We start from the raw sequence: 13,164 nt of genomic DNA on the forward strand, positions 1-13,164 counted from the left end.
CGGCCCACTGGTCAGTGCGGAAATGTTGCTGCTAATTTAATCTTGGTATGATGCGGATGCTGTCATGCTGTTGAGAGGCACTAATGATGCCATTCCTCATTTCAAACTCTTAAGGCATTTTGATGTGTATGTTTCATGGACAATTAATTGATGTACAAAATGGCATTGTTACAGACAAGCTCAGGATTTCGAAGTGGAACTGGGAGCAAGGTTTATACCGATTCCACGATCTATGAAGGAGGTTAGTAATTTGTTACACATGGATGAATGGGATATACATTTCCAGATTTTTTTAAAATGCAAAGTTGACTAATTATTCACTGAATTAAAAAACATAGTGTCATTCAGTCTATTTATTGTTTTCCTTTATACTTAGCATCAACTATAATCAACTAAAATAGTGGCTGTACAGAATGTAACATTTTCTGTATCATGTGATCATTTGTTAAATAAGGGAAAAAGTGCTGCATCGTACTAAAACAAAATGTATATATTCGTATTATGCAAGTCAGATAATTTTAACACGACTGTTTTGATGAATTTGTAAATAGTTCATTGTCATATTTTATTTTAAAATATAGGTACTACACCTCTGTAATTGTTAAAGCAGTACATTTCCCAAGCCAAGTGTTTTACTATCGACCAATTACAGACATAAAGCAAGAGGTGTTTGCTGAAATATGAAGTTTTACATTACCAGCAGAAGTATAAAACAGCACAATCCTTTGTTGTACTATATTATGCCCCAATGTCTATGTTCCCCACATTGGCCACTGCCTAGTGTGAAGTACGGTAAATTATTTTCAAGATCTCCCTGGTGTGAGGAGTTACTCATCCAGCAGTAGATTGACAAGAGGTGTGCCCCTTTACTGTAAATTGGGTGCTAATTTACTGGACATCTGTGAAAATACTGGACATCTGTGAAAAAGAGATTCATCGTTCATCAGATTCCTCCATGAAAATGTGGACAAGTTGAGGTTAATTATGAATGACCAGTGCCGTGAATTTAACCACACTTGTTGCGGGTTCCATCTAAAACACACTGGGGACAGCTGTCTCCTCCATTCACAAGTGGAAGTACAGCCTAACTTGTCATTCATTACTGTCGCTGTGCGAGCATCCACGGGCCCTCTATGTTGGCAGGGGCACTGAAGGCGTCTCCGCCAAGGTCGGCGCTGCGCTCGCCAGGGAGGGAGGGCAGCGCCGCTGGCCGGCCCCGCGATGGCCACGTGCGCGTCACCTTCGCTGACGAGGCTCCCCGTGACCTCACGGCGTCTGACCCCAACCTGCGCTTCCAGGACGAGGCCGAGGCGTACCACGTGATCAGTGGGCGCGCCAACTTCACGCCACACCCTGGTAGCCGGGTCTCTCGCTCTTTCCCCGTACTGTATTTTTGTGGACGTTCCTTGTACAAGTCCTGTGCGGATTTATAAAGCGTCCCAAGTGCGTTTGTGTGTAATTAAAGATGTAAGTGTATTGAAACAGATCTTGTAGGTAGTGTTAATGGTCATAATTTTTCTGCCAACTGTGAAGTAGTGTAAGTATTTTAATTACTCTAAAACTTAGAAAATTTAATTTTTAGTTTGCAAAAAAATTGCTAAAACTGCACTTTCACAAAAGTATGACTTTATACTCCTGAGAATTATTTCTTCATTGTAAATTAACCAGTTAGCTGATTTTTCTCATTTAAAATTATCAGTTTTGGATCCGGCAAAAATCCTACATGTGTGCTATTACAACTCATCAATACCATTCTCATATCCCGCAGCATTTTAAAATGTCAAGACTTGGCTTTCAAAGCTATTTCTTTCTTGACATCTTCCAGCAGGGGGCATGCACAGCATTTCCTGCGACAGCAATACTGGGAAAGGTCCCACCTCCAGCAGAAGTGAAAATGAAGCCATTCACAAGCGCTGGAGCAGCCTGGACCAGCTGTCCAAGTCGTCACCGAGCCAGAGGACCTTGCATGAAAAAGTACACTCTGTCCCGGCTGCTTCATTGCCAGACCTCTATGAGACTCCGTTTGCACAAATGCTAACGCCTGCAGCAATGTAATTAACTGGAGTTTATTTTTTGTAACTAGGTGGCAGATGTGGATTGCACACTGGTTCCACCGCCATTGGAACAATTGCTGGATCTGGTCGACAAGCACTGGAATGGTTCCAGATCGCTGCACGTCAATGATCGCTTCCTAGGTACACTTTGCTGCGTGCACATGTGACGTGTTACAAGTGCGTCCTGTGTTATCTTGAAACAATGCGTAGTAGTGGCACTTTAGCTCTAAAATACACCCTGCAAGTTCAGCACAGGGGAGTCAAGCACCAGCAATTGGTGGTATGATTACGTCATTGTGTGTCACAGAGCCTATACAAGCTGTTGCAAAGAATACCATGGCTTCTTTCAAAGTATTTTCCTCCACTATGCAAGCCAGAAACTTCTACGATATGAGTGTGGTGGCTTATGCTTGTTATCAAGCATTCTGAATGCAAAGGTTAGTGCATCGCATTGGGCTTTGTGAAATTCCAAAATCCATGAGCTGAGAGGTGGTCAGAACGTAGCAGTACAGAAAACGGGGTTTGAACCGGCCTTCAAGTTATCCCCTCATGGGTTTTATCTAGATATTCTTTGTTTCTTTCCAAATGCAAAATAATAAATCATGGAATTGCCAAGCATTCCAATGCAAAACCCACATTAAATATGCTCTCGAGATGCATTGACACTTTCCTGGATAAATAAAATAACATGCCAAGATTTTGTGTGTGACCACGTACATCAATCTGCTCCTCTGTATTGATTCAATATGCTCATTTTAATATATTATGAAACTTATTTAACACAAACTAGTTTTGGTAAAAAAATATGTTTCAAGTTGTAATGAGACTCATTATTAAACTCACAAAGTTGAAACCGGTTAAAATTTGCCTGCTTATACACGTGCTGTTTGAATATTGGTCTACCAAGGTTGATGACATGAAATAGAATTGATGGTAATGTGTAAAAAACTGACCTGTGTCTTTTTTCTTTCATGATTTTACTATGTAATTACCAACAATTCACCTACAACCTTGACTCTAACATGAGGCAACCCAGTAGTGAGTGACCTGTTATTTTACATCCGTGTGATTAACCATAATCTTAACTACTTTTTTTCCTATGTGCATACTTTTATTCTATATTTACTTATTGCCAATAGGTCAAGTTTCCTTTGAGCAATGGACTGTTTATTAGTATAATGATGGTGACAATTGAAGAGGTGCTGCTGCTCTGATCCTGCTCGTTGCCTTGCAGTTCCCGCTCGGCAGATCCTGAACGCCGTCAGCGGTGGAGTGTCGATGTTGAGTCAGCTGCGTGAGCTTCAAGAACTCCGTGATCGGATCTCGGATCTGACCCGTGAAAGAGAGGCCCTGGCCCGAGAGAACGCCGCGCTAAATCAGGACCACTCCGCCACGCGGGACCAGATGGTGCAGTTGCAGGCACAGGCCCTCAGACAAACTGCTGAAAGCCAGGAACTTTTGAAAATCAAGGACCAACTCACAAGTGCACTAAAAGACGGTGTAAGTTTTATTGAATTGGATATTTTGTTTTCATATAATTGCCAGTTATATACCTATGTTGAAAACATGTTTGAATATAAATATTTTGCTTGGTCTCAGTTGTGATGAACTATATAATTTTTAAAGTTCTGTCATCTGATGAATAAAACATGTAAGGTTAAATTGAATCATTGAGCAGTGTCTGTACAAATCCTCTATACACATGGAAATAGTGAAGCACCAATCTCATAATTTTACAAGGCTGACTACAACCCTGTAAGTTTAATAGTGGTATAAATCAAACTTTTTTTTCTATCTCGCCCTGTCAAAAACAATGTTCTGCATGACATAGTGCAACCAAGACTGATATTGCAGTTGTGATGTTTTTCTTCAACACATTACAACTTGTGAAGATTTGTTGGTTGCAGCAAAATCACGTCAAATATATAAATCATTTGGTGGCTGGGTGGCTTAGATGATTGATGCATGTAGTGCTGAACGAGCAACTCTTTGATCCAGAGTTCAATCTGCAGGACAAACACGTGAAGTATAAGTGAAAATTCATATTTGTGATATAGATAAATCCCTTAGCCAACACTCCCTTCATTGATAATTAATTATGTTTAATGTATGTATTTATCTCCACAACAGGTTAAATACTATGCTGAGCAATTCAACATGCATCCTTAACTTATATATTCCGGCCACACACATTACAAAAATATGGGGGTGAAACTAATTTCAGTCATCAATATATGCTCAAATGGAATCACTAAGATCTACTTTTGGAATTGAAAATTCACTTTTAGAACTCGAGTTAAATCAGTGCTGCAGTGAGCTATTCTGTCATGTGTTTAAATGTTTAATGACAGATGATCCTTCATTAGACAAAATATATCTTAGGATGATGCCCCACGTCTTTGCATTCATTTTTTTCCAATTTCATTATGAGTGTGGTTTTGGAATCTTGTAACGAACATTTCATTTGGAAATCTTGCAGCCACCAGTCAGAAGTACCGTGGGAAATTATGTCACAATTACTTGTGCAGTCACTTCAGTTGGCCCTTCTTTTTAAGTGTTAATTATCAGTCATGTGAGAGATGGAATAATCCCAATTAAGTGAAAAACCAAATGTGACATGGTGGATGCTTACACACCCATTGCTGACCTGGATGAGATCTTCAGTTGGGTATACTTGAGAACGTGGTTTAATAATGGCCAACGGGGACACCTGGATTTGAACTCGGAATCTCCGGCTTGGTGCTCTTGATGAGCAATATGACCCACTCGCTCACCTCTAATCCTTTATTTTGTAATGTTATTATATTTCAGTGGGAGCCCGGGACATGGGGGTGGGGGGACAGAAACTCCGCGCAGTCCCAAACGCTGTGTTCCTGAGTTGAGAGAAGGGGGGAAATCGGGCTCGCTGTCCCACCGAGTGGGGACTGTGAGTGGGGTACTTTGGAAGGATGAGGGAGGAGAGGGGTAAAGGGGGGAAGAATGGGGGTGAGGGGAGGGGAAGGCGGGGGGGGGCAGAAGCTCACCTCTAATCTTACCACCACTGTTGTTGATTGCATCAAGGCGGAGACGCGGTCGAAGCTGACGCAGCTCACAGAGGAGAGCCACCTGCTGCGGGAGAAAGCTACCCGGCTGCAGCGAGAGGCGGCGGCACGAAGCGGAAGCGGCCGTGCGGACACGACGCAGCACGCGGGTACACGGCGGGGTCACTGGCCACCACACGTGGTCGCACGCACACCCCTTGACCCCCGTGCCCTCACGGTGCGCTAGGTAGTGGTAGTGCTGTTGCAATTATCACGGCTGCAGTGCTCATCCATTGAGATGCGTCTTGTAAAGAAGAACTTAAGTCAATTTAACACGTAGCAGGCTTTCGCGACCAATATTATTCATAATGAAGGTTTTTGGGTCAGATCGCGTTATTTATAGATGTGTCGTAACCCTCCATCACCCGACATGGCCAAACAGTAAAAAATGTGTCACGTTTTTCAAAGGACAAAATAATTCACTTCTTTAGCCCACCGGTGTGCTGAAGAGAGAATTATTTTGTCCTTTGAAAAACGTGACACATTTTTTACTGTTTGGCCGTGTCGGGTGGTGGAGGGTTACGACACGTTTATAAATAACGCGATCTGACCCAAAAACCTTTATTATGAAGAACTTAAGTCCCTACGTGGACCCTTTTTTTGCCAGTAACAAGATGATGAGACAAATAAACGAGATAAACAAAACTTCTCAAACCGAGCAATTAATGCTTTGATATTTGCATCATCTTTGTGCTGTTTGTTTGCCTTTTGCCATTCTTTGATCTAACACTGGTGAGACAAGGCCATAAAGGAGGCTGTTTATGGCGTCGACCAAGCAGTTTCAAGGACAATATATACATTATCAAAGCATGTTTTACTACAAGTATGTGTGGTTAATGCAGACTTACAGCTTGCAAAACGTGTCTATTTGGTGCTTGAACATCTTTAACATCACCAGTATTCTTACCGGAAAGGGTAAATCCGATTTTGTATTTCTCCTTTACGTCGCACCTCGTGAAGTTCCAGTAAAATGTGTCTTGCCTAGTTCACTCAACATAAAGCTAAAGCATTTTTTATTCAGAGTTTGTGTTTTGGATAAACAAATTACCTTACATAATAAGTTGAAACCATATAAGCCCATCAAGTTAGCCTTTATCTTTATGGGTGATGTGAACGATTTTTCTGTTTTATCTTAACATTTACTAACTAAAGATGTCCCTGTGCTGAGCTCAGGTGCGTTATCGTGATGGTAGTTTTTTTAATGTAAAACCGTCAGCCATGAACTTGCGCTGTATTCTCATTTGTATTCTACCAGGTGAACTCCAGCAGGAAAACCAGAAGCTGGTCACCGAGATGAAGAATATGCGGCACCAGCTTCAACAACTCAGTCAGGTTCACGAGCTCGTCACAATGTTGCAAGAGAGTCACAAGTGAGAAATGTTAACTGAACACAAAAATAACACACAGCAGTAATTAATGCATGGGGCACTGTTCTCATCGACATTCACTTTGTGCCACTTTTGAGTAGAATGCACACGCCTTCACCGTCCCGCTTATTAAAACATAGCCACTACACCGGGCTGAAACAGCCGCCAGCTGCAAGAGCCACTGAATCTCCAACTCCAGGGAGAGACTCAGGGCTGCATCCTTTGAGCAGTTTGGTGGTGATTGAATGGTGGTTCGATCTGCAATGAAGTTGAGCTCATAAGTCAGCTTTAAACATTTCCAGCACTAGTTTGCTACTCATGGATACAAAATGTTTGGTTGTTGAAATGGGCGATGCGATCTTCACCCCCCCCATCCCCAAACCAAACCAAGGAGACATGGCAGGGGGGGGGGCTTGCTGTGGCTGCTTATTGGTGAAAAAGATTGACCAAGAGTCTTGTGTTGATGGTCGGTTACTGTGTGGGGGTCTTGCCCCTTGTCTGCAAATCATGGCCTCTTGAAGCTGACTTTTCAACGGCAATGCCCCCGGCTTATAGTTGGTAGGAAAAACTTTTTTCGCACCATATGTACTAACCGGAGGTTCGGGGAAAACACAAAAAGCAGGACCACCTGATGAATCGGGTGACGGCTGAGGACAGAGGTGTGGACTCGAGTCATGTGACTTGGACTCGAGTCAGACTCGAGTCATGAATTTGATGACTTGCGACTCGACTTGGACTTGCATAACAATGACTTTGTCCCACCTATGAGATGTGGACTCGAGTCATGTGACTTGGACTCGAGTCAGACTCGAGTCATGAATTTGATGACTTGCGACTCGACTTGGACTTGCATAACAATGACTTTGTCCCACCTCTGGCTGAGGAGAATCTTGACCCTTGCTGATCTCCACGCTTCCCGGGAAGCCGGAGCGGTGGGTGTAATTGCAGAGGTTGAGCCCGTATATGAGTGCGTTGCTGTGGCTTCTGAAGGTGGCTGGCTTGTCGTAAGCCTGACAGGAGGATCAGAAATCCGTGGGTTGTCTACTGGGAGTCAAAATCATGAGTGCGATTGATCTCGTCTTAGCGGGCGGAAGAACACAACAAAGCTAAGGTGTGCACGATATAATTTGCAACAGAACAGGCCTCAACTACGTCAGTTGAGGATCCTCCCATCTGCGTTCCTTCATTTAAAGTATTGGCAACTTCTGATGTGTTTTGCAGCTGTCAAAGTCGTGGTTAGTGCCGAGACAGGTGAAGCACGGAGTGCTGGTCTTGGAGAGCAAATCCTCGCTAGCACCTTTACAACCTTTTCGTGAGAATTTTATTTCAAACGCTCTATTGAAATGGGCAGTTTAAATTCGGCAGCGAAACATCCCTTACCCACTGAAGGAGAGTTGAAATAAATTAAACAAGTGAATAAAATGTTTTATTGGGAGCTATCAACCCCCTGTTTACAGCTTGCTTGCAGAAAGAAAAGAGTGATAGCAGTGACAAGGTCCATGCGGCTGGGGGGCACCGACACCAGCAGAAGTGGTTTTCCTGTCTGCAGGCAGTGGCTGCTGCTGTGAGAATATGCTAATAGTATGACACATGGACACCAAAGTGAGAACAAACAACAGTGAATAGAACATCTTGTTAACAGCAATATTCAGCTTCTACACTGAAAATGTTTCATATTTACCGTATTTTCCCGCATATAACCCGCAGGGTATACTTTTTACAAACAAAACAAGACCCTGCGGGGTATATGGAGGTGCGGGCTATCCCAAAAATATTTTACACGTGTGACATGTCATAACTCGGTAGGACTATGCACTATGCAACACTCACCTTTGACTAAAGCACTGCTGAATAAACTACTCACACTAAAATTGCACATGTTATCACGTTTTAAATGATTAGAATTGTTTGTACAATGAAACGACAATGTTTGAAGTGGGCGCACTTTGTTTACCGTAATACTTTCAGTGGCTGTAGGGGTGTGCTAAAGTTTTAGCTGAGGCTATGGATTGCACAATGGGAAGGGCCTTAACAAGCGTCTACCAGACGCGGAATCATAATTGCTGAGTCTCTTAGGACGCTACTATTGGCTGAGCACTATACAGTCGCGACCATGAGCTTTGTTTCAAACTTCCAATGTCTTTGTTGCCAGGAGACAACGGCGTTACCGTAGTGCCGCTATTGTCTGCGCAGTGCGCAATCTACCAGTGTTAAAACTGTACAGGGGTAACTACCGGTCCAGTAGCTGTAATATGATGAGGTCGAATGCTGGTAAGCCTAACTACGCTTATGGTACTTTTCTACCAGTTATGTGTTACTTATTTATTGGATATTTAGTTTTGTTACTTATTTACTGTTTTAAGTTCACTTGTTTCCGGTTATTTTGTTTTCTTTGTGCACGTTATGATTTTAATGTTAACAATTGATAGTGGAATGTATTACAAATGTAAACTTTGTATTAATGATGGAATTAAGCTGCGGTAATGACGTTAAGGATATGAATGCATGCGGGGTATATGGAGGTGCGGGCTATCTGAAATTTTTTTTACACAAAACGCTATTTTTGTGGGGTATATGTGTATGTGGGCTATATGCGGGAAAATACGGTATTTATAGTGGAGGAATATGATGAGCTATAAAGCTCTTTTTCACAGATGTCCAAATGTATTTTAAACGTGGCCATTGTAGGGGGTTTGTACATTTGATGGCTTTATGCAGGCAGTCTTATGAATGACATCACAGAGTTATCAAAGACTAATTTGCAGCAGATGCCATGCTTTTGTATTCTCCTTGGCAGAGGTAAAGTTTAAACCATCATAGTGCACCAAATATTTGCTAATTCTTCAGGTGTTAAAAACTTTGGTGTATAATTTAAAATAACGTCATCAAAATAACTGCATAATTAACACTGCTTGATATTAGGTATCTAAAAGAATAACATTTCGGGGCATGGCTCTTATTGAGTGCTATAATTGCAAAATACTGTAAAGGAAGAAAAAAATCTCATACAACCAGTCAAAGTTTTTGGACATGACACACGTCTGCTGAAAGTAGCACTCCACAACCAGTCGCATCCACAAAGGGGCAAAACTGTACATCGCATACAGCAACCACACACGCTTATTTACAAAAAGTTCAAAAAATGTGCAACCCGCGGTGCAGTTTTTCTCTTTCCTGTGCTTATTTTAACCTGGTTGCTGGGAGACAACTACACTGTGTGCTCGACTTTTTTTTCTCTCCTTCACTTGGCAGAGACGAGGATAGGGCCCCCATGTGATTGAGGGCTGATGCGTGAAATGTTGGCGCGGGCCGCGGAGGCTCGTGCTATTTGGCTTCCTGCGCGCGTGTAGCGGTCTTTTCCACAAACTTCAGTGCATCGCTGCCTCTTTATTTTCAAGTGTTTAACATTTTTATCACAATTCAGAGATTGTAACTTTCCTTTTAAAAGTAAAAAAAGCAGCTCAGGTTAGGATATCCGATGTGCATTCTGACAGTCAAGCCTTAAAGTTGTCTCAGAACCCATCCCACATGTTCTTGTGCCATCGACACCATCTTGAACATCCTGGTAGCAACCTATCAGTCGATTTTCCATTTGCAGTACTGAGAGCATCCACCCTGTAATTGATTTCAGTTCCCAGGCTGCCTGTACTGTTATTTTCTCGTAACTTTGTGAACGTTAACAATTTGCTGTCCAACTGCTCTTTCCAAATAGCGACACTTTATTGCAAACCACAAATGCTGGTTTACAGTCGTCTGACACTCATCAAGGGAGTTTCAAACTACGTCTCCGGGATGTGCTTAAGAAACGCAGAGATGTAAAACTCTTTATATTGTCACATGGCAAAGAACAATTGACAACCGCGCGGGCACAATTTGCACATAAGTCTTATTAAGTACAAGTGTCCATTCATCTGCAATGATTGATGTACAAAAACTCAAATGATCAGAAAAAATGTATCTGCATACTTCAAAAAGTACACGGTCTTCTGTCTGCATTTTGTATGTCCAGCATGTACTCGGTAGTGATGTGCAGCCTGCCACGGTGGTATGCCTCCGCATTTTGTCAGTGTAATGTCAGACGGCTAAACTTTTTGAAACCACCTCAATGGGCATGCTGTGAACATGATTAATACGTTAGGGCAGGGGGATAGTGTGGAGAGCTGTTGGGCGGGTGGGGGGGTGCGCGAGGAGGGTTTGGTGGGTGAGTGAGAGCAAGAGGCAGGGCTGTGAGAGAAATGTGACAGCAAGTATCTTGTACAAAATCCATCCGTGTGGTGTGACATAGGAGCTTGTGGGACCTATTTGACACACACGCACGTTCACCTGACACTGTCACATTACAGAGGCAGCAGGTTGGGTGAGATTGCACAAAACTTCCACTGCATATATTTGCAGGATACCTGCACAATGTCATTTTTGTAGGCTGCAACCAACCGTGAAGGAACACTTTGTAGAAAACGTAACCGCCAAATAACATTTTTCAACGTTTCTTAAACATGTCAACGAATTTGCATATACTTTTCACAGCGTGTATAAGCATACATTTTCCATGTCAGTCATTTGCAAGCATTATTACCCAATTTGTTATCAAGACATGCCGTGAAAGCACAAAAACGTGCTTCACTGTTACTGCTGACAATTTATGGCATGTCAAATGTATTATAGCAGAACTCCAAATCTGTACATTTCTGTAATTTGCAGATTATTGGAGGTTCGTGACTGTTCCTGTAATCCTCGGCACACCGAGGTGGATTGAAAATGCTTCGCAGACTGCAAACCAGGATCTGTAGAAGTTGACAAAGTTTTGCATCAGCACAGACGAGCTGGGCTGATGTGATTTGAGCAGAAGAGTTTTGCATTTTTTTGACTTGATGTCAAGTCTAAGAAATGCAAAGAATCTGTGAACATCGACCAATGAGAGATTTGCGGCACTTTCGTCTTAGGAAAGCATATAACTTTGTAATCCGAGAATTGCAGATAAATTTGCTAGTCACGTGCCACGCTTTCCCGATAATCCATGAAAAAAATTGTGGAGTAATGGAATTGCGTGGGTCTTGTCTCAATCTGTGGCACACAGTATCAGAGCTGTAGTTTGCAGGAGGCAAGATATGGTGCCCTCATATATACTCTGATTATTGTCTTTCTGCTGTACATCAGTTCTATTTAGAGAAAATATTTCTGTTTTGCCTTGAAAACTGCATGTACGAATTTCATAAAAATGCAAGCTAAAATACCTTGGTTTGAAACTAAATCATATGAACTATTACAATTTAAAATTACGCAGTTACTGGTGCATGTGGAATTATGTGCAATGTTGGCATTTACATCAGTTATGTGACTCAAAATATTCTAAATAGTGACTAAACGTTTCATATTTTACCACGTTAAAACAGTTAGGTGGAAGGGAATAGGTGTTTGACAGACTACAGTTTACAGGCGATAAATTCCACCACAAATATCAATGGCTCCATACAAAACATCATCGCCTCCAAGTGCATTTATTCCCAGCTGATTAAGAGTGTTATCAGCATTAATGTTGGCTGCGTGCGCAAGCACAAGGCTCGACAACTGGGTAAAGCGAGCGGTCCCATGTGTGTGTGCGTGCCCGCACGAGGTCGTTGGTGATGACGAACGAGCACCTCCTGCACGAGCTGGGCAATGCACGGGAGCGTCACGGAACCAGACGATTCCCGCCCGCGCTGGAGTGAAGATGGTGCAGCAGCCGCGCAACGGCGAGTTCACAGAGCCAAGAGTCCGGTTCGCGTAAACACCACCCGCTGGATTGCTCCAAGCCACGCGTTGCTTCCAGAGACTTCAACCACTGGCTTCCGTTAACGCAGCGGTTTTCAACTGCTGAGGGAGGGGTGGGGGGGAGGTTGTGAGGGCATATTCTCTGGGGGAGGAAGGCTGTCTTCACAGTGGTTGGGGGGGGGAAGAGGGGTAACAGATTTGGCTTATTTTTAGCACTGACAAAAAAACACTTAGCTTATTTTTTTGCAGATTTTTGTAAGTGAATTGAGAAGCTTACTGCTGGGAAACTGGCACACCTCTCAAGTTAAACTTCTACATCGAACAACTACACCGAAATAACTCATTTGTTTTTCAATTGTATCACATTATTTTTACAAGGTCATATTTCCTTTTCTCAGGCATGTTCTTTTGTGTCTCACAAGACAAAACTGATCTCAGTAGAGTTATTTATACTGTATATTTGTGAAATTTGTGCCAACTCCCACTGATACATTTTAAGCGAATTTCAAATGCAGAATATCTCATCCAGATCACTTGAAGTATGGGTAAAAGACTTGCAGTGTATGGGCTTGTTGCCATCCGTAGTGAAATTTTATAAACGAGGTAGCAAACTGTCAAAATTCATATTATATTGACGTTGGGCAAGCCAACTTTTCTAATGTATTTACCATGACCTCAAATACCTTTTCCTATTGCTGCTCAACTTGACTGCTCTCATACAAGCAGCATGACTTTGTATTGCTGTTCATGGAAGTGGGTTTTTCCGACCACATAGGAACAGATATGTGCCTGCCTCAGATATGTAGCCCAGCACTGAATAAATGCACAGCTCCACCGTTCAATATTTAACCACTAAAACGTTTTAAATTCAACACTTCCATTTTTCGTTGTTAATTTTTCACATTAACGCAC

At 42.4% G+C, this 13,164-nt stretch overlaps 1 protein-coding gene across 2 annotated transcripts in view; it reads left to right on the forward strand.

Annotated features, from left to right (window-relative positions):
• The window catches only part of LOC144723337 (centrosomal protein of 72 kDa-like), a 30,246-nt gene extending 17,878 nt beyond the window's left edge, over nucleotides 1-12,368 (forward strand). For both annotated transcript variants that reach the window (XM_078602042.1, XM_078602043.1), the window contains exons 7-14: nucleotides 175-241; nucleotides 1,144-1,356; nucleotides 1,826-1,974; nucleotides 2,084-2,195; nucleotides 3,289-3,554; nucleotides 5,115-5,244; nucleotides 6,390-6,504; nucleotides 12,116-12,368. In XM_078602042.1, the coding sequence (XP_078458168.1) occupies nucleotides 175-241; nucleotides 1,144-1,356; nucleotides 1,826-1,974; nucleotides 2,084-2,195; nucleotides 3,289-3,554; nucleotides 5,115-5,244; nucleotides 6,390-6,504; nucleotides 12,116-12,209 (1,146 nt within the window). In that variant the 3' untranslated portion in view covers nucleotides 12,210-12,368. The remainder of the gene's footprint in view (nucleotides 1-174; nucleotides 242-1,143; nucleotides 1,357-1,825; nucleotides 1,975-2,083; nucleotides 2,196-3,288; nucleotides 3,555-5,114; nucleotides 5,245-6,389; nucleotides 6,505-12,115) is intronic.
• The last annotated feature ends 796 nt before the right edge of the window (nucleotides 12,369-13,164 follow it).

This window comes from Lampetra planeri, chromosome 17 (assembly GCF_965212315.1).
Source record: "Lampetra planeri chromosome 17, kcLamPlan1.2.h2, whole genome shotgun sequence".
NCBI lineage: Eukaryota > Metazoa > Chordata > Hyperoartia > Petromyzontiformes > Petromyzontidae > Lampetra > Lampetra planeri.